The sequence below is a fragment of the Quercus robur genome, chromosome 6, assembly GCF_932294415.1.
Source record: "Quercus robur chromosome 6, dhQueRobu3.1, whole genome shotgun sequence".
In the NCBI taxonomy this organism is placed as follows: Eukaryota; Viridiplantae; Streptophyta; class Magnoliopsida; order Fagales; family Fagaceae; genus Quercus; species Quercus robur.
Window position 1 is genome coordinate 35,970,147 of NC_065539.1, and position 24,880 is coordinate 35,995,026.

The window sequence follows — 24,880 nt, forward strand, 5'->3', positions numbered from 1 at the left end:
TACTCTTAAACAATTTGTTTACACAATAGTGGTATTCTTTGTTCCTCTCTTTACCTTCGGATTCCTATCTAATGATCTAGGACGGAATCTTGGACGTGAAGAGTGAAGAATAAAAAATAACAATAAAGTTTCTGTTTTCCTTTCTTGATTTTAAAATGTTCTTAGGATTTTATTTTTTCCACATTTTTAACTATTAATTAATATTAATTAAAAGGGAAAAAAAAGACTCGTTGAAAGAGAAATTGAAAGATAAAGAAAAAATACTAAGTCATTGACTAAAGCGGAAAGAGAGGGTTTCAAACCCTCGGTACGAAAAACCCATACAATGGATTAGCAATCTGATGCTTTAGTCCACTCAGCCATCTCCCCCAATTGGAAAAGGATAATTACAAAATTATATTACACAAAAATAGTAAGGCTTGAAAAATGGCCCTCTCTTTATACCTCTTTATTATTCAGTATATAATTATTATATAGATATCTAATTATAGAGACATAGAAAAATATAAAAAATATAGAAAATAAAAATCAGTGATTTCATTTAGCTAAAGTAAGGGCTCGAAAGCGATATCTCAACTCCACTATTCCAATGAATATAAATTTAGATATATAACCACCTAATGTCCCAAGAATATTATATATTATATAAACTATAAACTATAAATTATATAGCAATGAATTTCTTATATAAAAAAAATTATAGAATTAATAAATAGTAAATAGAAAGTAATAATAAATATATAAATTAAAATTAAATAAATAATAAAAAAAAGAGTACCTCTTTGCTTTCGTCTGCAAGATCTTTTTTTACTTTTACTTCCACAACCCGGCCCTTGGTCCTGATTAGGCCAGGTTTTTCATTTTTGTTCCAATGAATCATAGAAAAAAAATGATTGTTGTTGTTTCAAGAACAATCATAATAAATGCAATTTCTATTCCTATTATACATAATAGAATAGAATCTAAGTGTCATTTCTTAATTATTTTATTCTTTTTTTTTTCCCATTTACTTTACTGGAATTAAAAAAAAAAAAAAAAAAAAGTAGAACCATATATTCTTGCACAATTTATGTTATGGCATACGTCTTTTCCCCTTTTTTTTTTTTTTTTTTTTTTTTTTTTTTTTTTATCAAGATGTATCCATCTCATTTAAATAACTAAAAAAAGCGTGTTTTTTTAGTTATTTAAATAAATCCTCCTTCCTCAATCTCATTAGTCTCCTTGGCCGAAGCATGTCAATGCTCTAATTTTCATGATTCTTTTCTGATCCTATCGTCTTAATTATGACCCATTTTTTTGTTCGACAAAAGATCCATTTATATACTATAATCACATTGTACCCAACCTCTAGGATAGTTTTTTGTGCAAAAACAAGCCGGACTTATATCTCGCAAAAATACAATAGTTCCAAGTCAAGTTTTTTTGTGCAGAATATGAGGTTAGATTTGTGGTGCAAGTTTTGGAACATAAACAACTTAGGGTTAGCTTTAGTGTGAAAACAAACTACCTTATTTCGGTTGTGTTTGAAATTAGAGTTTAAAGTCAGCTTATTTTACTATTAAGCTTATTTTTTGCTACTATTCATGAGTCCCACATCACTTTTTGGTACTATTCATGGATCCTAAAACACTTTTTGGTACTATTTATGGATCTCATTATATTATTTCAGCTAGTTTTTACCTTTATTTAAAGTACTTTCAACAAAAAGTTTTCAATATCAATTTTTAGTTTCAATAAAAAGTTTTCAGTTTCAACTAAATAAACTGTTTCTAAACGGACTCGAAGATGGGAAAATTATTATATTGGGTAACTAGGTATAAACTATTTATATAAATAGGTAATAAATTGCCAAGTATAGAACTATATACCCGATACATTTTAAGATCTAACTCAAAGCCTGCACAACTTAGACCATAATTTGGAAGTCTCCCACAATATTGCAAAATAAATAAGTTGAGGTTTCTAATATCTCATGACATCTATGAGTTATTTTGATCAAAACTCTTAATTAGCATTTTGTGGGTCACCCTGAAGGGTTTTCTTATGGAAAATGAAAATTGGTAGGACTTAAAAAAAACAATTTCTCTATATTTTTTTTTTCTCTCACCTCTTTTCTTCTAACCAAAAAAAAAAAATATATTTTTTTTTTCTTCCCTTTCCATCGTCTCCTTTGACTAAACATAATTCTTGACCTATTAGTCCATGTATTATACGGTAAGAGGTAAATTTTACACATGCAACTCTAAAATTTCTCACATAAGTTCATATAAAATTGTATAAATTAAAATTATTATTATTGTAACTATATAAATTTACACAATTACTATTCACATTCACATTTATTTTTATAACATTTGTTTATTATATACACAAAAAAGAGAGATAAATGATTTGAGAGAGTAAAAAAAAATTGATAAAAATAAGTATTTTAATAAAATATATAATATAAGATAAATAATATAATGTGAACTATTCTAAAAAAATAGAAAAAATATATGATTACGTTAAAATATATAAAAAAATTTAGAATGAATATTCCAATAAAAACTAATTACACCTGGCTTTCTTAGGTGTCCCAAAAAAAAAAAAAAAAAAGACCCCGGATGGATTGATTTAAAATTTGAAAACATAAAAAAAATGGGGTGTGGCACGAAATTACCAGTCGAAGCCACCGCCCTGCCTACTCCTCTCTGGTATCTCTCTCTCTTTCTCTCGTTTCTCTTATTCAGTCACACCGATTGACGGCAGAAGGGCTGTTCCGATTACCACCCGTGATCTTCACACCGATTGACCTAGTTGATTTCGAAGAAGATGATGAAATTCTCTCTGCAATCCAAAAAGCCCTCTTCTTCTGTAAAACCTAAACCCATTATCAAACCCTCCGAAGATTCCAAGCAAGTTCAATTCATTACCGAATTCGACGCCTCTTCCAAAACCACCCAACCCAAAAGACCCATTCCAGTAATCGCTCCCATCGAGAACGAATGGAGACCTCACAAACGCATGAAGAATCTCGAACTCCCGATCTCCTCTTCCGCCGCCGCCGCCGCGCCGCCACTCTCCTTCGAGGCCGCGGCACCTGACACCCTCGATGACAAGACTACCATATCCTACGGCCTCACTATCCGCAACAACAAAACCCCAAAATCCGAATCCAATGGCGGTGGCGTCCACGAACAAGAACTGCCACCTCCGCCTCCGCCTCCGCCTCCGCCTCGATCGGGTGTGGAGAACATGATGCTACAGAAGCTGAGGGATGATTTGCAGAGGTTACCTGAAGATAATGGTTTTCAAGAGTTTGATGATACGCCGGTTGAGGGTTTCGGCAAGGCTTTGCTCGCCGGATACGGATGGAAAGAAGGGAGAGGGATTGGTAAGAACGCTAAAGAGGATGTGGAAATTGTTGTACAGAAGAGACACACTGGGAAGCACGGGTTAGGGTTTGTCGAGAAGGTGGACGAACCATTTAGGTTTTCTGTTGGGAAAATTGTTAGAGTAATTGCAGGGAGAGATGTGGGTTTGAAGGGTCGAATCGTTAAGGTCTTGGAGAGTAAGTCTGAGGTTGTTTTGGAGCTCTCTAAGAGTGAAGAGAAAGTGCAAGTTCGACTCGAACATCTTGCTGAATTGGGGTCTAAAGAAGAGGAGATTTGCTTGAAAAAATTGAGAGAAGCAGCATCAAATTCGAAAAAGAGGAAGATGGAGACAACCACAACGACAACGACAAAGACCACTAGCATTAAGGCTTCTTGGCTTAAGAGTCACATTCGGGTTAGGATAATTAGCAAGGATTTGAAAGGGGGAAGATTGTACTTGAAGAAAGGGGAGGTTGTGGATGTAGTTGGACCGAGAATGTGTGATGTATCGATGGATGAGAGTAGGGAGTTAATCCAAGGTGTGTCACAAGACTTTCTTGAGACTGCACTGCCTCGCCGTGGGGGACCTGTTTTGGTTTTGTATGGTAAGCATGAGGGTGTGTTTGGAAGTCTTGTTAGCAAGGATTTGGAACAAGAAACTGCTGTGGTTCAGGATGGCAATAACCATGACTATGTAAATGTGCGGCTTGATCAAATTGCTGAGTATATTGGGGATCCCACCTACCTCGGATATTGATATGTTATTAGTTCAAACAATTTTCGTTATCAAAATCCTATTCCTGTTGAAGGTAATGGTTTACTGATCAGTTGCAACAATCTAGTTAATTTAGTTGCTCTGTGTTATTGTGGCCTATACTAAGAAAATTTTAACGTTTTCTCCACCAGGGAAATCCAAGGATGAAGCGATGAGTGATTATATCACCAAGGTTAAACAGTTGCTGGAAGAAGCTGCCGCATCTGCTTGATATCTTGTTGATGTCTGTGTTCAAATGTTTAAATTGAATGGAAAATAATGTTCTGTAGTTTTCAAACTGGTAATGAGTTATTTCTGAATGGTGTGAATGAATCAGGTTTATCAGGTACTTCTACTAGATGTGGTTATGGCAATTGTACTCGTACTAAGTATGTTTCTTTTGATTGTAAATTATGTCTAGTCAAATCCTTGAAACCCACTACAGTTCCTGCTTTAACAAAGCTTTGGTTTAGCTCGAGCTGTTTTGTTTCTGCTTGAATTTATATAAGTGAGTGGGCTGTCCAGGTTGGGCAGCATAGACCTCTCAGTTCATTAGACTACAGTAGTCTTCTTCACTCCCACTTTGCTCTGTCCCTCAAGTTGAATATTCCAGGACGGCCTGCAAATCAGATATAAAAAGGCCATGACTTTTTTTATAACGCAACATGAGTACAAAGACTAACAATGAGTTAATATGAGCGTACAATTTGGCTCAGGTACTTACTGGTGTTCACTGGTCCATAGAGAATAAGCTTGTTTTCGTTTGTCGTATTCTCTGGCAGGGTCTTGGCTTTCTCTGCATGCTCTTCAAATTCCTCCTGCAATAACCCCATTGTGGTCAGATTAGTGCAGTTTGATGCATGAATGCCAAGAGATTAATGAAACAGAAGTCCACCCTTTAACAATAATAGGCATAATGGAACTAAATTCCAGACAAAAGAAAAATGTTTACCAAACCAATTCCTCCATCTTGATGTAGCCAACCACACTTTTGGACATTATCCACAGAACCCCAAAACATAAAAGATTAAAGTCCAAAGTTCCATAGGCAATTTCATAATGCAGCAACAAATGTGCTACAGTCTCACTACTACTTTTGCAAATGCAGCAATGATTATAGCGAAGTAGATAGTTAATTAAAATATATTGTAAAAGTAAAGATCAAAAAGCACCAGAATAGTAAAAATTTTAGAAAGTCACAAACCATCATTTGGGCCCAACCACAAGAACCATTTTGTAATTTTATTTATTGCGCAACTCGTTGTTGTGTATCATATGGTTTACTTTACAGGAGGCACATTGTTGCAGTCAGTGGGCTCATGACTTTCTCGACCTGACTATAAGATTCTTGGCATCCTCAAGACTTAGTTTCCTAATGTTCCTTTGGTTGCTTTGACTGTATGTCTTCATTGTTTTTTTTTTTTTTTTTTTTTTTTTTTTTTTTTTTTTGTAATCATTAAAGAAAAATATCCAAAGTTTCAATTTCTAATTTCTAATATGCCGTTGTTTATGTAAGTTTATGTCTTTGTCATATGTTTTTCAGGCAACTGCGACACAGAAGGTCCAAATTGATCTGATGGATATGCTGCACATTCCTAAATGTATTAAATTTGTCAGCACTGTCAATAGGCCGAATCTCTTTTATATGGTACAGTTTTTAGTGGGTGTTTGTTTATATATTGCCTTCAATATTTCTGTATTAATAATTTATGAGATATCATTTTGTCTTGAACTATAGGTGCGGCAAAATTCATCAGTTGGTAAGGTGGTGATTGATGAAATTGCTGAATTCATCCAAGAATCTTATTCAAATAATGAGTCTGGGATAGTTTATTGCTTTTCTAGAAAGGAATGTGAACAGGTCTGTGTCTTCTACCTTTTCTTCCCTTCCAGTATTGTGTTCATTAACTGTTATAACTTGATTTGAAATTGTTTCTTACCTGTTTTATATCAGATTATGAGGTGTTTTAGATAGCTTTTGTGCAAGTTGCTCATGTAAGATTTTTTATTGCCACAATTGTTAAAATAATGGTAAAACAAATATAAATAATGAAATCTTGAAAGGATTGTGTTTTCAACAAAATTTAAGCAATTTGAATTGTTTAAATTTTATTAAATGCAAGTTCAAGATACCCTTTTTTTTCCTACAGCTAATTAGTACTAGCTGATGACGTGTGGTGCATTTTGAAACATTTTGCAAGAAATTATCTTATGGTGATATGGTCCATGTATATTTAGGACAATTAGGATAGAAAATGGAAAGCAAAAGGGTAAAAACAAGGAGCCCTAGACTTCACCACCTTAGATTGATTGGAATCACCACCAAGCTTTAGAGAAACATCTTTAATAAGTAATTTTATTCAAAATGCATTTCTCAAAATTATTCCTGAAGCCTTTTTTTAATAGGTTTCAGGAGTACATAAAACCATAATTACATTCCATAAAATCCTAAACAATATTAATGCCTAAATTTTATTATTTTATTTCAAATAATAAAATTTGAAATAAATTTTGTTGCTCTCCTTGCGTCATTAGGGTTTGATGTTTAAGGGTTTTGGTAGGTTAATCAATAAAAAAAAACAAAGGATCTTGATGGGGCTATTGGTGTTAAAATGGTGAATTGAACGAGAAATAAAGAAAGATAAGTCCTAGGCAATAACACCAAGGTTTCCCAAGCAATCACACTCAGGAAGGAGCACTCAGCAAGGAGAAGGCAATGACACCATCAAAACATAAAATATATGCTACTGAATTTTTATTAATTCAATCTCTTTATATCTCTCTTTTATTGAGTACATAAAAAGACTCTTTTATAGGTTGTTTCCGCTACTACTTCTAGAAGGACTAGAGCTTCTTTTTTGATAATTTGTTAGTTGGGGGAGGGAGGGATTTGAACCCTGGACGTTTCTGTTGGAACACTACAGTTGAGTTAGAAGGACTAGAACTTCTAAATAACCTTTTCCTAAAAACACTAGGACTCTTAATAATAAATAAAAGTAATTAAGAAGTTCTAAATCAATTAGGAAAAGGACACAAAACATAAAATAAGCCTCATTGGCCTTTGGCAGCCCATTAAGTAAAAATGAATTACAACCGAACAAACAACTTTCTGACCTAATGAAACTTAATACTAAGACAATAATATAATAACTAAAATAGCCTATGAAAGGTGCCAAGAAGGCCTTACATCAAAACTAGGGCACAATTCTTGATAAAAAATAAAAGCCTTTTTGCTGTAAGCATCACACTGGTTGGTCAGGTTTATGATGTTAAATTTGCCCACTCGTGTTTTGTTAGTGGAAGATATTTAGAGAATTCAAGTAAGAAGATTCAAAGAGAGGAGCTGAAAATCTTACTCAGCCCTTAGCCACTATATTCCACATATATTCGAGCTTTGATTACAAGGAATAGAGAATATTCTTGACAAAGACAGACAGTGGGGGACACCTCATAAGTGACACCTTACCAAGAGGATATGCTAGACTCTTCTAGAAGAGTATCAGACACTTCTTTAAGAAGCTTCTAGAAGAGTACAATGCAATGGTACTACTCATACAATGTTAGCTCTCTAATATTGTTTGATTGTCTAGTCTCTAGTGTTTCTCATGAGCCCACACTTTATTTGCTTTATTTACTTCGTTTGTTTTGATCAAGTCTTGCTATGGAATCAAAAGAGAGTATACAATTCAATTATTTATCCTCTGCTAATATGCTCTCTATTACTTCAATTTGTCTCAATGGAAGGAACTATGCACAGTGGGCTTAAGCTATTGAGGCCTTTCTACTTGGAAGGAAAATTTTCACCATCTGACTAACGATCTACCTTCTACTACAAATATTAAGTAGCTTATTAGAAAGTTGAGAATGCACAGATTAGGAGTTCTTTATGGAACGACAGAGTTTAAGATAAGTTGTTGTTTATTCATTCACTGCAAAAAATTGTGTGGAAACAGGCTTAGGAACTGCATTCTAGTGTCAATAATTTTTTTTTTTAATTTTTTTTTTAAAGTAAGAAAGATGTTAATTGAAAAAGCTACTTTATGCAAAAAGTGCACAAAGCAGTCCAAAAATTACAAGGAAAAATAAAAAAGAATAAAGAAGAAAATTAATTACAAAAAAGGAGAGAACTTAGGAACAAAGGGAAGGAGTCACCAAATGTGAGTCCCCAATAATCTTAAATGCATTTATGATCTTCATTAGAATTACTTCTCCCATGCTCTAAATTATTTCTCTTTGGAAGATTATTGCATTTAATTTAAGGATATATGAGAAGAGTTCAATCTTTACAAGCTTATCTTTGCTGATGTTAAAACCATGTAAAAACAAAGAGATCATATGCATGTAGCTCAATTTTTTATTTTTTTCTAGTTTGTCTCTGGCCTTTGATCTAGTGAAGTCACAGATTATGGTAAGGACCTTCTTTGAGTGAAGCATTTGGTTGACTTAAGTAGACCTCCTTATGTGATTTTAATACAGTTACACTGACTCGTAATAAACCTGCCTTTGTCTCTATGGGGTGTGTTAGATTTTCTAGGTGTGGTCTTGGAGGACGTGGGGTCATGAGTAAGGGGAAGAAGGTTGTGGTAGAAGACTTGGTTCCCTAAAATGCACTTACTATCATTCTGAGCATCAGATGGTAGACTTCTGTTGGGATCTTTATGGGAAACCACTACTAACCAAGTTACTCTTGAAGAGGAGGAGAATGCTTAAGTGTCTCCTATACTGACCTCAACCACCAGCATACTTTCCATTCTTGGGGAAGAGTAGTCACATTTTGTCTCTGCAATTTCATTTTTTTGTGTCTTTTGCTACTACTCCAGTTCAGATAAATACTCCCATTGCTTGTCTTGCCACCCAAGAACCCTATGTCATTGAATTGGGTGAGATTAATCATATGACTGGGATTTTTTATATCTTGAGCAACTAACTAGTCTTTTTTGCACTACTTTGGTAGATGGCTCTGCCAGTTATGTTTCTGGTTTGGAAATATTAACCTTACTTCCACTTTTTCACGATCTTCAGTCCTATATTTTCCTTAATTTACATTTAGTCTCATTTTTGTAAGTAAACTGGTGTTGCAATATTCTTACCTTTGTATTGCATCTTTTATGATCTCTCACGGTTAGATGACGGTTAGATTGGTGGCAGACTTTATTATCTTGATTTATGCAACTCTTCCTGTTCAAGTACCCTTTATTCATCCGTTTCTTCCCTTTAGCATCATTGTCTTCTCAGTCATCCTTCTCTTTAGATCCTGAAGCTGTTAGTTCCTTCATGTCATCAAGTTGTGTCCATGCAATGTGAAGCGTTTTAATTGAGGAAGCATCATAGATTGTCCTTTGTGTCTAAGAGTGAGTTGTGTCAATAATTTTTTTCACTTAGTACATCAGATATTTGGGTTCCAAAAAGGCAATGAGGGTCCCATCATATTCTCTTTGTATACGTCTTGTGCACTTGGGCTATGCCTGTTTTTCTTTAATGAAATTTAGTTTTACTTATATATATATAAAAAATAAAAACATCAAAAATAAATAAAAGATTCCCATCATATTTGGGCTTTAGGTATTTTGTAATTTTTTTTGATACTTCAATTTGTATCTTTATATTTGATAATGTGCGTTTATATTTGATGCAATTTTTTTTCTCAATTTCTTGATGGTCACGGCATGCAATGCATAATTCATTTATATGTTTACATACAATGAAATGGTGTGCAAAAGTGTAAGTTGAGACATTTTTTGGAGAATACCTGTGCACTTTTATTCCATGGTAGTTTTCCAAAATCATATTGGAGTGATGCAGTGCCAACAGCCTCTTATCTTATCAATTGCATGCCTTCCGTTGGCCTTGGTGCTTATATCCCAAGTATTATCTTGTCTCCTGGTAAACTAAAGTCTTGTTCCATTTATCTCCTAAGCTTTTTGGGTGTATTTTCTATTTTCACATCTTAGGTCTAGGAGATGATAAACTTGATCCTAGATCTCTTAGTGTATTTTTCCTAGGTACTCTTGTACTTAGAAGGGATACAAGTGTTATTCCCTTACTCTTTGCCATCATTTTTTAGTGTTGATATCACCTTCCTAGAACTATTCCCAAAAAACTATTTCTAGTGTATAGTCCTTAGCGACCAAGTCCCATTGAGAATTTTCCCTAATTTGGAATCCACTTCTTGATTGCGATTCTCTTCCTACTATGCTGCATAAAGATAACTTTACTTGTACTTGTCATCCGATTTCCTGGTTTGTAATATTTGTCTCCACCTTTTGGTGCTTTTATTTCATGGGTAAATTATAGGGTCGATTTTGGTCTCAAATTTAACAAATTTTGATTTGGTCTTTGAAATTTAAAAAAGGGTACAATATCCAAAAAAGAAGAAGAAAAGAATAATGTCTTATAAAAATTAACACATCATTCATATTATATTATATTATTTTTCTTTATTATTACATTTTAAAGGTGAAAGCCACCACTTGTTAAAAAAGAAAAAAACCCAGCGTTGATTAACAAAAGAAAAAAAAGACACTATTTGATTCAAAGAAGAAAAAAAAAAAAAAAAAAAAAAAAAACAAATTTAAAGATGTTGAAACCATAGCTTCCTTGAGATACACGTGGAAAAAAAGGAAAAGAAAAAGGAACAACGTTAAGTACGCAGACAAAGTGGAGAGGGAGTGGCAGATTTGGTGTTTTCTCTCTTACCCTACTCCTCATTTTCTCTCCTAAAATCACCCCAAATTGGGGAGATAAGATTTTGGTGGGTCTGGAGAGAAAATACCTAAGCCTAGCCAAAATCTCTCCAATTTTCCACCCCAACCAAACAACCCAAAAAACCCTTTTCTCTCCCCCATTTTCTATCCTCCCTGTTTTCACCCCAACCAAATGGACCCTAAGTCTATCCAAGAGTCTTTATCATCTATTCCAGGCTGGAGGAAAACATTCCATTAGAATGATACATGGGACATAGTTCCTCTTCCATCCAGAAAAAAAAACTATTGTTGGTTATCACTGGATGTATACTGTGAAGAACTGCTGGACAGTTCTCTTGTGCATTTGAAGGCTCAATGTGTTCCTCCCATTCTTGAGTTTTTGAAATTTTAATTTTATTGCTTCCCTTTCTATGTTGTTAAATATATCTATGTCTCACAATTGATGATTATAGGTTTCTATATTAATATGAGCATTGTTTCTTTGCTGCAACTTATGGTCATGCACAACTTATGGTTTCTTTGCTGCAAGATATGCAAGAGAGTGATCAAAGAATGACGATGTTACAATTGAAAGACAAAATGAAAATAAAAGCACAAGGAACTAGGTTGGTTTATGCCTTTAATTCATTGTCCACTGTTGAATATGAATAAGCTGGATATCATGTATAAGCAGGCCAAGGCAACCATAGATATCATGTATATGTTAGTATTACCAGTATACGATACTGCTGCTATTTGCTCATGGCTGATTTTTATTCAAAGACTTTGCCCATAACATACTTATTGATTACTTAGTGAAGTGGAAAAAAAAAAAAAGATGAAATACTTATTGGTTTCATCTTTTGAAGATCTGTGCAAGAGTCAGATTTCCAGCTGGGTTGAAGTGTGGTTTGAATTATCTAAAAGGCAAAGGATTAAAGATCATCAGTAAGGTAATTTTTACTGCTACTATCTATCAGATTTGGCTCCAAAGAAATAATAGAATTAATAATAGTAGGATTCTCTTAGAGAGGACTGTATTGTCAAGAATATTAGGGATGTTGTAAGGTTTAGAATTAGTGGTAATGGTAACTGGTAAATTCAAAAACTCCCTGCAGAACAGGGTGTTAGGTGCTGTGTTGACGGTGGAGGATTCCTAGATCTATTCTTTGTTAGGCACTTAGGGATGAGGATGGCTCCTCTTGCACTATACCTATAAAAATATGCAGTAGCCAGCAGGTATGTGCCCAGCAACTAGATGGGCTTCTCGGAAAAGATTCTCTGCAATCTACATGATGGGCTGGTTTTATTGCTAATGCCTAACACTATGTTCCTTCTATAGTTTTAGGTATTAGTAACAATATTTTGAAAGATGTCTTATAAAGCAATGGTCAATGCTCCTAATATTTCTTTCAGGATTGTTTTGACTAATCATAACCAATACATGAAGCTCTCCTCCTTTTGTTCGAAATTCATGTCATTTTATTAATCCTTACATTGTATCTTTTTTCTTTCTTTCTTATTTTAATGCACTGCTTGAAGCCAATACCTTTCTGTCTATCATATGGTAATTTTATTGTATTACAAATTCCCTAGGTTCTGAACTGAAGCGAGAGGAAACAGAACAACTTGTCATAAAGCTTATATTAGATCGTATATTGGTAAGAATCTTCTCTTTTGATCTTATAATTTTTTTTAAAAAAATCTAGATAACTTTTCTTGGTGAACTGCTAAAAGCCATGCAAAAAGTTTTGTAAATTTTATTTGTTAATTACATTCAATGTGCTACATAATGTGGAAAATTACTATGTTCTGAAAAGAGGAAAAAAAAAAGTTTGAACAAAGTAGACCTACTAGTTGATTATGGCATTATGCTACATTCCTTTCTGCACAAATTGTGACATAACTGATAGGATTTTCAATAAGCGAAGGGAATTTCACATTTTTCTAATGAAAATAATTTTACATTAGATTTTGAAGTAGTAGTGACTAACCATTTTTTTTTTTAAGTAAAAAAAGGGAGCTAACAGGTGAGCTCACTGCCCCAGGCCCACTTGAACCCTACTCATGAATGGCGTGGGACCATCCACGCAATTAATGGGGAGTGCCAATGCTTGAACTTTCAACCTTAGACTCACAAGTTGAAGAGTTGGAGGGTTTACTACCACTAAAGCACCTCCGCGGGTGGTGTCTAGCAAATTCATTAGTTTGCCCAACATGGCGAATTTTCATCATGCTAGATGTCAAAGTCTATAAATGTCACCCTAATAGCTCTGCATGTTTTAATTATTGAGCATAAACTATCGGGAATTTTAATGTTCATTTCATACTTCCAAATTTGTTCTATAAACAGAAAGCTAGCCACGGCATGAAAAAAATAAAATAAAATAAAAATAAAAATAAAATTTCACTAACAGACACATATGAACCCACAAAGATGAGCAGAGAGTGTAACACACAAAAAGACCCTGCTTACTTTCTTAAGACACACTCATGTGAGCACAAATACACAGAAACATGCAAAAAGAAATGCGTTTCAATGATACCTGGGTTTGTGAGCTTTTGAGTTGAACCTTGGTTAGGTTGGGCTACTTCTATACTAAACAAGCTTACCTTCAGGCTTTAGCTCTGCTTATTAGAAGCAAGTCTAGCAGAGAGTCAAGCCAAGTGTTTGTGACAAGCTTGTGAGCGCTTTGCATTTTTAACCAGATTCTTCCTACCTTGGTCTTTTAAAAATCAAAGTGGTGTGGAATGCTCACTTGTAACTGGGCTTTTTTTGGTAATGCCGTCTAATTGGATGTCCATTGTAGAAAGACATTCTATTTTTCCAATCTATGATTTAATGTATTTTTGTAACTTATGTACTTGATTGTTATGATCCCCAGCTGTATACGTGTCGTGTATACTTGGGTGATACTTTTTTTTATGATTTGAATAAAATTTACATTACTTATCCAAAAAAAAATTGGGCTATTTTTGGTCAATAAAATACAGAATTGTTGTCCAGTTATCCATATCTAAAAGATCTGTAATGTGATAAAATCTGCCTTTAAAACTCTGTTCTTTCAGTTAACCAATTGAAACTTTGCCCTTATTTCAACTCTGCATTTATCAGTATTTTATATGGAACCAATGTATTCTTGATGTAGAAAGAAGAATTTCAGCATACAGCTTATGCCATAAATGCTTATGTAACATTGGGCCATTTGCCAAGCAAGTCTTACGCGGTAAGCCGAAGGGTTCTTCATTTTGAAAGAAAATGCTTGCTTATAAGCAGTTAAATTACTGGAATTGATAATCTATGAATTCTGTTACTTCAAACCCCTTTCATGTTATTTACAACAGTTATTTGCAGAAGGTAGACATATGTTCAACCAGGGTATTCTTGTTATAAACCTCACCTGTTAGTATCTTTTTCGTGTACCCCATGTGGTACTTCCACTCTCTCTTGATGTTTTTAAATCAGCAGGACTTACCTGAACTAATAGGATATTCCATGGCAGTAGGTTCCTTTTCTAATGGTTCAAATCATAAATCTTCTGATTGAGTTGTTATATTTTTCGTTCTTGGATTGATTCTTCAATGTGTGAGAAACATACAGCTAGGTAGACTCTTGAAAATATAATAATTAGATCAGATTGCTCCCTGCCTGAGCTGTTTATGGACGTATTCCCTTAAAATGATACATCTTGAACATATATATACATTGCTGTTTCTCCTTAGATTCCTGAATGAGCTCAATTTAGATTCCTGAATGAGCTCAATTGGATGACTTCTGTTGTTTATTTTAACTTATTTCCTCTTTCAGTCCACCATTATCTACTTGTCCCATTAATATTTTTCAAAAAAGAATTTTTTTTATTTTTTTTTAGTAGGCCTAAATTTGGGCATTGCTTACTTTTTGTCAAATGCTTGTAGGAAAGAAAAATGTGAAACACGACATTTCTAGCGGAGAGAAGAATACGGCTAGTCTGAAATCAGCCAAATGCAGTCTTGCATCCTCTGTTTTGGAGTTCAAGCTTGATGGGCTACGGAAAGAAGTGTCTTCGATCCTTGGAAAAATATCCCCTCATTCTGTCCTGTCTACTTAACAAATCAGTATGATATTTAAAAAACTCTATATACTACTTTTGTGTTCGTGTATTATAATAAGTATTACTATTTCTTCAAAAAAAAAATAGGAATGTTTATCTCACCTCGGTTGTGTGTGTTAGAGTTTATTACAAAAATTAGGCCCTTTTATAGTGGTACTCTAGTTATGTAATATATTATAAGCAGCCAAATTCATTAGCACAGGCAAGTTCACTAGTCCAATTGGTTTTGAGTACTAATCTTTCAATGAGTTTGTTTCAATAATGTCTTGGTTTGTTGATCTTGTGGCTTGTGCATCTAATATGGTTCCGAAAGACACAATAACATATTCATTTGAACTCAAGAAAAGGGGGGTGGGGTTCAAACGCATTGTGCGAAATGTAAATATGTAGTATCAGAAATATCATGTAAATGCAATTTTCACAATATTTTTGTTCAGAGATCTTTCAAAATTTGATCACCACCCTTGATTGTGAAAATTTAGTATAAATATGATGACTGATTGACACAAATGTGAAAATTAAGGTCTGGGGAAAATATTTGTGAATCTAAATTTTTTGGATGAATGTGAATCTAAACTTTTAAAAATACAATTATGTTTGTGTATTAATAGGGAACCTTCAGCAATTTTGAATTCTCAAGCTTCGGAACTGAACTGTTCATTTCTTTTCTTCTACTGAAACCAGTCATAACAAATCAAATTTTTCTTACAGTTGGAAAAAATCATTGGGAAATTGAAGACAGGAAGTATGGAAGTATAATTCTTGAACAAATTGTGAAGTACCGCGATTGTGTTCAGGGAAGTCTGAAATAGAGGCACCAAACGGCGGAAACCAAAAAAGGATCTCGTTCTTATTGGAAGCAGTGATGACGAAGCATGAGAGGAACAGTAATTTATAAATTGAAAGAGGATCGGTAATTTAGAAATTAAAGAGGCGATTTTTCATCATTATTAATATAATTCTTATTACCTATATAAAAAAAAAAAAGGACTATGAACACTCTCATATATGTTTATAACTTGAATATTTATTTGAGACAGTTAGGTGATCTTGATTGTTGTTAAAGTTGAGTTCCTTGGTGGAAATTAATTTAATTTTTAATTTAGAAAGGGAGTAGATGGGTGTGTGGTGTCGTTTTTGACAAACTATATGGAAAAAAAGAAAAGAAAAAAAACTTTTGTTCATTTTCAAATGAAAAAACGCTGTTATATACTTTCCAGTTTTTAAAATAGATTTTCTAGAGCCATTGGAACTTTTTACTTTTTCTTTTTTGATTGTTTTCAGCCAATTGTGTGACAGGTCTAACGATCTAAAATATGGAGAAATAGCTTTATTTTATTTTATTATTTTGCAATTACGGGAAAATCATGACTTATAAGCTCAAAATTACAATGGGGTTTGAGGAATTTAAATCATGAATGTCTTCAATGAAAACTTCTAGAGGTGTTAGTTAAACTACAAGACTCTCGGTAACTCAAAGTAGCTGTTGCTTTTGCAAATATGTGAGAATAACTGAAATTCTTTAAATTATGAAGACAATTACATAAATATTAGTTTCTAATCAGTTTAAAAAATAGAATTATATTATTATGTTTTAATGTGATTACTCATAAGTTGATATATCTTGTTAAAGTTATTTAAAAGGGGCTTCAAGTTCTTAAATTAGTGAAAATATTTGGTCTAATGATGTATGATATTTGGTATTTATCGTTATGTATCCTTTTTTTTTTTTTTTTCCAAAATTAATAATTCTCACTACAATTTTTAATTGTAAAATGTGTTGCTACGTAGATACGTCATTATGCAACACTTGTTTAACCTCATTGAGGGCAAAATTGTAGTTGCACATCTCGATGGTAAAATTTTCATTTTGATTGTCAAATATTCTAAAATTCACATAAAATAAATTTAGAAGTACATAATAATAAAAACTGTGTCAATGTGCTTCATTCGAACCATTAGATTAAAAGTTACAGACAAATCAAGTTTAAACGATTAACATGCATCCCTATGATTAGGAATAGGCACATGCAATTATGGTTAATTGAACATGATTAGGGTTGTACAAGAATCCATCCGGACTGACAAGCCGAATCAGATTCATACCCATCGAATTGCACAACGGGGTTTCCAATGATGAACAGGGCGGTGGTCAAAGGCATTTTTGAGTCTTCGATGTTAGTCAGTATGCTTGTTGACGATGGATTTAGGATTGCAGAAATACCGAATTGATTGACATGTATGTATAAACATGCGCATGTATGCACACCAAATTTTCAAGAACTTTCTTTCTCTCTCTCTCTCTCTCTTCCCCAAATCCCCAAAACTCACCTACCACTATTTCCTCCATTGATCTGTCAATTTTTGCCATTTCTTTAACCTAGATCTCAAATCTTCAGTCCAGTTCAAAATTTCCTCAATCTACCGTTGTTGAAGGTTAGTCCCAGTCATATCTTTGAGCTCGATTGGTTTAATTTGTCATGAGTTTTGATCTATAGGAGATTTTATTATTTTTCTTTTTGAATCATTGTGAGATTTTGTGTGTTTGTGGTGAGAATTCTGAATCTCTCTCTCATGTTACAGTACTCGGTGGCAACCGAACACCGCGTCGATGGAAATTGCCATCAATGTTACTAGAAAACTCATCCAATGGCATTTTCAAGAGGTCAACAACTCCAATATGGCCTGAAAACCCCTCCCAAAATAGGCCACACTAACTAATTAACACCATTGTGATTGGTTATTTAAAGAATTAATTACGTGTCATTATCACATTGGTACATGCCTAGGAAAAGGGTGGTACTATTGCACATGGGATAATGTGATTTTAATAGATAACTAATCTTAATTCTGAATTTTAATTAAATGTCTTAACATGTAAATGTTTAATTAAAATAAATTATTTTCTAAATATCCATTATCCCTAATTGATACCAATTGGCTAAATTTAATTCAAAATTTGGATGAAATTCAAAAACTTATAAGAAAATCATTAAAAACGTAGAAAATTGCAACAATTTTTAGGTTCACATTACAGGACAATTTTAGTATAGTAAACATTGGAATTTGGATTTGAGTCAAAATTGTTGCATTTTTAATTATCTTTCAAATGGCCCTTGTTTAAACTTAATCTGATTTTTCTTTTTTCTTTTTTATAGCAAAAACTTATGACCAAAATATCGACAATTGTTCAAACATGAAAATTTAGTAGTGTAATTCAATTTTTCTGACTTGTTTTATAAGTTTTTTGAATTAAAAATTCGCATTTATCATCTTCAAGAGTCTCAGTCATCCAAATCTAATCACAAGACCTTTATCTCCCTCTATATATAAAAGGAGATTCACAGTTTAAAGCATGGTTGTTAAAATCCCGATCTGGATCCTACGATCTTACGATTTTACGACCCTACTTGCCCAAAACGATCTGGATCTTACAAGAATCTTTGCAATTGTTCAAGATCGGTAGGATCGTACGATTCTGACAATCCCAAATGATCCTAGTTTTTTGTAATTTTCTTGAACTTGATAGAAGGTTCAGTTGGACCCAAATGAAAAAATAACATCTTAATAGATCAAGTTTTGCTATTCTAATATAGAGAGATAGAGTGTCAACTGGACCCAAATAAAAAATAACATCTTAATAGAGTGTCACATTTTGAGATTTTTGGCCTCTTTAAATAATGCTTACAAATGGATGTATGATAATTACATCAAATGGATGCAAATTTTTGGTTTTTTATTTTTTATTTTATTTTTTATTTTTTATTTATTATTATTATTATTATTATTATTTTTTTTTTTATGAATGAATGTATATTTTATGTGATTATTTAACATACTAATGTGTATTTTTTGTTTTTAAATAATGTAGGATCTTACGATCCACGATTCAATCCTACGATTTACGATCCCACCTACCTCCCACGATAGGATCCCAATTTTGACAACCTTAGTTCAAAGTACCTCATTCCACTAGAGCTCTAGAAGAAGAAATTGAGCATAATCACCATGCAATTGGTGTTCCTTCATTCGGTATGCAATCAAAATTTTCATTTTTTCCTCTTTAGAATTCTAGAGAGCTTTCTTCCCTCTTTATGCAGGTGTTATTTTGTTAATTGAATGTATGATACATTTTGTTTATTTGGTAGTTTAATAAACATGTTTTGTCATGATGGTATAGTGTGATTTGAGATTGAAACATGTCTAATTTATTGTTTCTAAAAATAAATTGCATCAAGCTCTTTTCACATGTTAATCTTCTGAAATTCTTGATGCACATGATTACATGAAGTTGATGAAGAAATTCATATGAAATCTCATGCTTTTCTTATAATTACACATGTTCATATGATGTTCTTGAGATGCTCATGTTTTAATTTTGTTATTGATTCAAATGATTACATTAAGATGAAGAGATATATCACGTTAAAACTCATGATTTTCTTAGAATTGCACAATATGCTCATAAAATGTACTTGAGCAGTGGCAGCTCCAGGAATTTTTCCGAGGGTATTCCTTAAAAATCATAAATTACACAATCTAATAAAAAGAGAAATTCATATATTGACAACAACAACAATAAAAAAACACACAAATACATAAAGTTTACAATTTTCTTCTACGAGTTTTCATATTTTGAAATCGTTGTATGATAATCTCATTATCAATGCTACAAGCTACATCTCTTTCAATGTACACAAGCAAACAATCACTCATCCACTGATCTCCCATTCAATTGCGCAGTTTATTCTTTATATATTTCATTGTTGAAAAACTTCAGAAAGGGTCGAAACTAACTTTATAAGCAAATAGACTAATGGATAAGTGTCATACTTCCCTGTCTTCACTAACTTTTCAGCAAGTTCACCAACTCTTTGAAGCTCTAAAAACAAGTCATTGTTGCGCATATCAAAAATGTAATTCTGAAATTGAGGGCCAAGTGCCAGGATATCTGTACCAGGAAAATCAGATGGATAGAACTTTGCTAAACGTATCAACTTTTCCTTATCAAAAGCCTCAAACGAATTACTTGAATTCAAGCAAGCCATACAAAGTAGCAACTCAATATTCACCTCTAAAAAACGATTGTTAAGCTCTTGAAGTTGCAAATCTATGACTGTGTAGAATAGGTCAACATGATAATGATGTAAATTTGTATTTTGTTTGGTGTTGTGTCGCGGCCTTCCACTAACTACAAATATTTCATCTTATTCAAGATAGGAATGTCATGTGTGGTACAAAATGAAGACACTTCAATCAATAAAGATTTCCATTCATTATCTCTCATCACTTGCAATCGTTGCTTAGACACTTTAACAAGATCCATAACATTTACTATATCTTGATTTTTTTTTTTTTTTTTTTTTGGTAATGCTATTGACAACTCATTTGTGATCCCTAAAATGTTTTTCATCAAGTCTAGAGCAAAGACAAATTCAAAAGATAGAATTGACCTCATAATAGATCGAGCTTCAACTTTTTGGTCGGAGATGTCATCTTCTTCAATAATCTTAAGTACATCAACAACAATAAAGAACATCAAAAACAAGTTGAGAATAGTCCCATAATATGATCCCTAACGTGTATCACTAGGATGTTTAAGATTTTTCTTTTGATTCAAACCTTGCCCATTTCTACGTACACCCTTCTCTAATTCTTCTTTAATTTTGGCAAATTATGCAACTAGAAAAGCATCTCGTCTCTTGCAAGAGCCTCCAACAACAGTTACTAAATTACTAACCACATAAAAAATTCAGCAATGTTAATGTGATTTTTAGCAACGGAAATAAGAGTCAATTTAAGTTGATGAGCAAAACAATGGACATAAAATGCTGACATATTCTCTTTCAAAATTAAAGTTTTGAGACTATTGATATCACCTTGCATATTACTTGCCCCATTATAACCTTGCTCATGTAGTCTCGATAAACTCAAATTATGTTCATAAAGTAAAGATTCAACTGCATATTTGAGTGATAAAGCAGTGGTACTTGCTACATGTACAATACCAAGGAACCACTCTATAATAATTCATTTTTTGTTCACATAATGAAGAATGAGGGCCATTTTCTCTTTCACTAAGATATCATGCGACTCATCAACTAATATTGAAAAGAACCCATTGTCAAGATCCTTGATAATGGGTTTGGATGTTTCTCGTGCAACTGCATTCATAATGTCTTTTTGAATTTCATGGTGGGTAAGCTTGCAATTTTTTAGAGCTTTTTGCAACACTTCATTGATAGATTCATTGTGATTTGCCAAAAATTATAGAAGCTCAAGGAAATTTCCTTTATCACTTGAATCTTGAGATTCATTGTGACCACGAAAAGCTAACCCCTGGCATAAAAGGAATCTTATGCAATCAACTATTGCATTTAATTGAACCCGATATTCAATTTATCTTGATTTGATTGCTTAACCAAAACACTTTGAATGTGTTGCTTTTCCTTCATTAGATCTTCACTCTTCTTGATAGCTTGGTTATGAGCACTATCAACTCTTCTAACATGAGATAATAACTTCTATTTTTGATTCCAATGTTTGAATCCCTTCGTTACAAAAGTCTCTCCTCCTTCTTGCTTGACAACATCTTTCCCAAATAGGTAGCAATATAAACAAAATATTGTATCCTTGTCTATACTATATTCCAACCAGTTTCTATTTACATACCAATCGAAATTAAATCGACAAGGCTTTCCAAAAAAAATTGTTGGAGAGAATTTATGGAGAAAAGATTGACAAGGGCCTTGTTGTAAATAAAATCTTCTTATTTCATCATGATTATTAAAATGATAAGATGATATCTTTTCTCGTAGCCCAAAATCTGAACAAAGATTTTCCAAGTTAAAGTTAACACGAATTTGCTTAGAAGATGAAGATGAAGATGAATCTTGCACCGGAAATGAATCTTGGGTACGTCGTTTTCTTATCTAATATTTGTCCATAATTCTAGCAAAAGAATAAACAATAAAATATAAGTTCATTGGAAATATTAATAAAATTATTAAATATTGTTGTTTAGTTATTTCATTATTTTTCTTTACTGACTACTAGTAGTCTAGCACACACCCCACTATGCATCATCCACCCAGCTCAATCCACTGTCTAACATAATTTAATTGTTTTTCTTTTAAAATGTCTTGTTCAGTTACTTTTAATTCCTTTACTACCTGTCCACTTCACCAATCCAAATATCCAACCCTACGGCCCCATGGCTGATGGCCCCCATCAACCCCCCACTTAAGAGACAATAGCTAATCAACAATATTACATACTCTTATACAGTTACACAAAACATTAAAAAAATATAAAACATTCACAATACACAAAACGACAAACTCACAAACCGATAAAATCAAAATGTCAAATAAAGGCAATTAGACATTAGGCAAAGCTATTCAATTCCAAAGACTAAGAGAATCTCATTTTTCAGTTCAAAGAGAAACAGAAAGAGCTCCGCTCTCACTCTCAGAGCACAGCAGAGATGAGATAGAGAAAAAGAGAGAGAATTGAAATACCTTGAGGGGCAGCGCCGCAGCAGCAAGTCGAGGCCAAGGTAATCTTCGATCTTGCTGTCATCGATGTGTGCTGGGACCAGGGGCGGGGTCTTGTTGAGTTACTGTTGCTAAGTTTGAAGTGGAGCCGTGGAGGCGCTACTCGCTAAGACGCTGACTACTGAAGGCTGAGGATAAGGTTTTATTTTCCCTTTAGGTTAGGATCTCAATGGTTTAAGATTTGATCAATTGGTGGATTAGGTATTTAGTTTATAAAAATTTAATTATTATTATTTTTGTTGATTTAAAAATCTATTTGAGTAGTGAGTGAGGATTGATCTTGGGCTTTTTTCCCTGGGGTCTATAGTCTATTGGGCATTTGGGCTTGCTATATTATGTATATATATATATATATATATATTTTAGATTTTAGTTCAATTTTATTTTGGGCTTTTTCTTTTTGTTTGAAAGGCCCCATTATATTGTTAAGTAGAAAAATTATGGAGCAAAGTTTAATTTTATTGGTATTAAAAAAAAAAAAAAAAACTTGAGGGAGTTCACAAATTTTTTTTTTTTTTGAATTGCAAACAAATATAAAATTTTAAATTATTATATATAAATTTTTTTTTCCAGGTCAGGGTGGTCCTATGACCACCCTGGCCTTAACGTGCCGCCGCTCCTGTTCTTGAGATTCTAATGCAAATGCAATGAATTCTATTTGTAATCATATAGTAATCATGTTCAAATGTTTTCTTTGATCCACAACATGCAATGTGACATATTGATTGTTTGAGTGATGTGACACGATGTTGGCCATTGTTGTCTAAAAGATCAATTTTTTAGGTGAATTGGGTGCTTAACACATTTCCCACCTTGTAAGTTAACTTCCAAAATTAGATTAAGGATTCATAAACTAGGTTTATCTAATGTAATTTTACATTTTTTAGAATGTAACTAGGATCCAAGGCCTTGTAAGACTAATTAATAGATCCAAGACCAAGCGCTGGAGTCTTCCTCCTACAGGAACATACAAGATCAATACAGATGCAGCGGTCTTCAACAACAAGGGCTGCAGTGGTTTCGGGGTGGTTATTAGAAATGACCAAGGGGAGATGATGGGAGCTTTGTGCAAGAAAGTTGAATTTCTGTTGGGGGCTATTGAAGCAGAAGCAAAAGCTACGGAAGCGGGTATTTATTTAGCTTGGGACCTTGGACTAAAAGATATTGTGGTGGAAGGAGACTCCCAACAAGTTATACAAGCTCTAAATGGATGCAACCCTCCTGCTCTGCCCATTTTGAAGATTGTCGAAGGTCTGAAACGTTTTCTGCTACAGTTCAACTCTTGGAAGGTTGTGCATACTAGAAGAAACACTAACAAAGTGGCGCACTTGCTAGCTAGGAATGCAATGAATGTGAAAGATAGTAAAATATGGGTAGAGGATACTCCTCCCTTAATAGAACATCAGATTCTGTTTGATGTAAGTTCCTTAGACAGTTGTCCGTAGTAATGAAATTCTGTTATATGTTTCCAATCAAAAAAAAAAAAAAAAAAAAAAAATATATATATATATATATATATATATATATATATATATATAAAAGACTGACTGGGCCTTGGCGGAGGCCACTGATGGGTTGGTTACTCGAATTGGACTAGGGGAATCCTTTCATTCCAACCCAACTGTCATTGGAGGTCTCCTAGGTTTAGGACCAAGTTTCCATCTACTCACCAGCATCCAAGGCCAATAGCCGTCATCTTCCCCATAGGATGATTTGGCTTCCACCTGCTTCTCTACAACAATATCACCAACCATGACTGTGTCAATCTTGATTGGAGCTTGTGTCACATAAGGGCAAGAAGGTTTTGGTGATCAGGCCTTCCACAACCAAAGCACAAGGATCCAATCCCTTCATATGTAACTGGCTGAGAAAACCACCCAATGAGAATAGTCCGAATGAGAGGTTTTTTTTTATTTTTTATTTTTTAATTTTTTTTAATATCTATCTGCACACATATTCGCATATGTTCCCCTTGATTCCGTCGTTGTGTTCACATCCACCTTAAGGATTGGACCGATAGCCCTGCCTATCTCCCTGAGGACCGATGGGTCATAGAACTCCACAGGTAGCTCATTTAATCTAACCCAAATAGCTATGGTAGAAACCTCTACTGAAGAGGGCCTAAAATAGGGCTCCCATACACAGATGGCAATGTAATGACCTCCAATAAACCATGGACCACCAGCCAGCATGTTATCCATGTCTTGTTTGGACTCAAACCTGAACAAGAAGAAGTCCTTGCCCAAGTCCAACCAATCCACTCTCGCAGATGGCCTGCATATGCTCAATACTCTTCCACGAAGGAAGTGGTAGCCTACAGTGCAACCTAAAACTTTGACAATCAGGGCATTTGTCCATGCACTAAGTATCCTAGATTTGATGTCCTTTGAAAGTTTCACTGCTGCAAACCCTTCAGCAAGTTCATTCACTTCATTATCTG

General features: G+C 33.6%; 2 protein-coding genes and 1 long non-coding RNA gene across 4 annotated transcripts; 2 read left to right on the forward strand and 1 right to left on the reverse strand.

Annotated features, from left to right (window-relative positions):
- Positions 1–2,626: 2,626 nt before the first annotated feature.
- Positions 2,627–4,585, forward strand: LOC126688602 (protein MOS2-like). Its single transcript, XM_050383359.1, has 2 exons — positions 2,627–4,162; positions 4,260–4,585. The coding sequence occupies exon 1, from the start codon at positions 2,812–2,814 to the stop codon at positions 4,108–4,110; it is 1,299 nt and encodes a 432-aa protein (XP_050239316.1). The 5' UTR covers positions 2,627–2,811; the 3' UTR covers positions 4,111–4,162; positions 4,260–4,585.
- Positions 4,586–5,985: 1,400 nt separating this feature from the next.
- Positions 5,986–15,949, forward strand: LOC126688603 (uncharacterized). 2 transcript variants are annotated; one of them, XR_007644320.1, is made up of 7 exons: positions 5,986–7,650; positions 11,341–11,416; positions 11,660–11,743; positions 12,387–12,451; positions 13,940–14,017; positions 14,709–14,888; positions 15,596–15,949. It is a non-coding gene; the product is annotated as an uncharacterized LOC126688603 (long non-coding RNA). The 2 variants fall into 2 exon arrangements; XR_007644319.1 differs by lacking the exon at positions 5,986–7,650 and having other exon boundaries at positions 7,657–11,416.
- A 3,695-nt stretch (positions 15,950–19,644) lies between these two features.
- On the reverse strand, positions 19,645–24,194 carry LOC126690137 (uncharacterized). The gene is made up of 3 exons (XM_050385270.1): positions 24,111–24,194; positions 20,338–20,393; positions 19,645–19,912 (listed from the first exon to the last, which is right to left on the reverse strand). The coding sequence occupies exons 1-3, from the start codon at positions 24,192–24,194 to the stop codon at positions 19,645–19,647; spliced, it is 408 nt and encodes a 135-aa protein (XP_050241227.1).
- Positions 24,195–24,880: the final 686 nt, after the last annotated feature.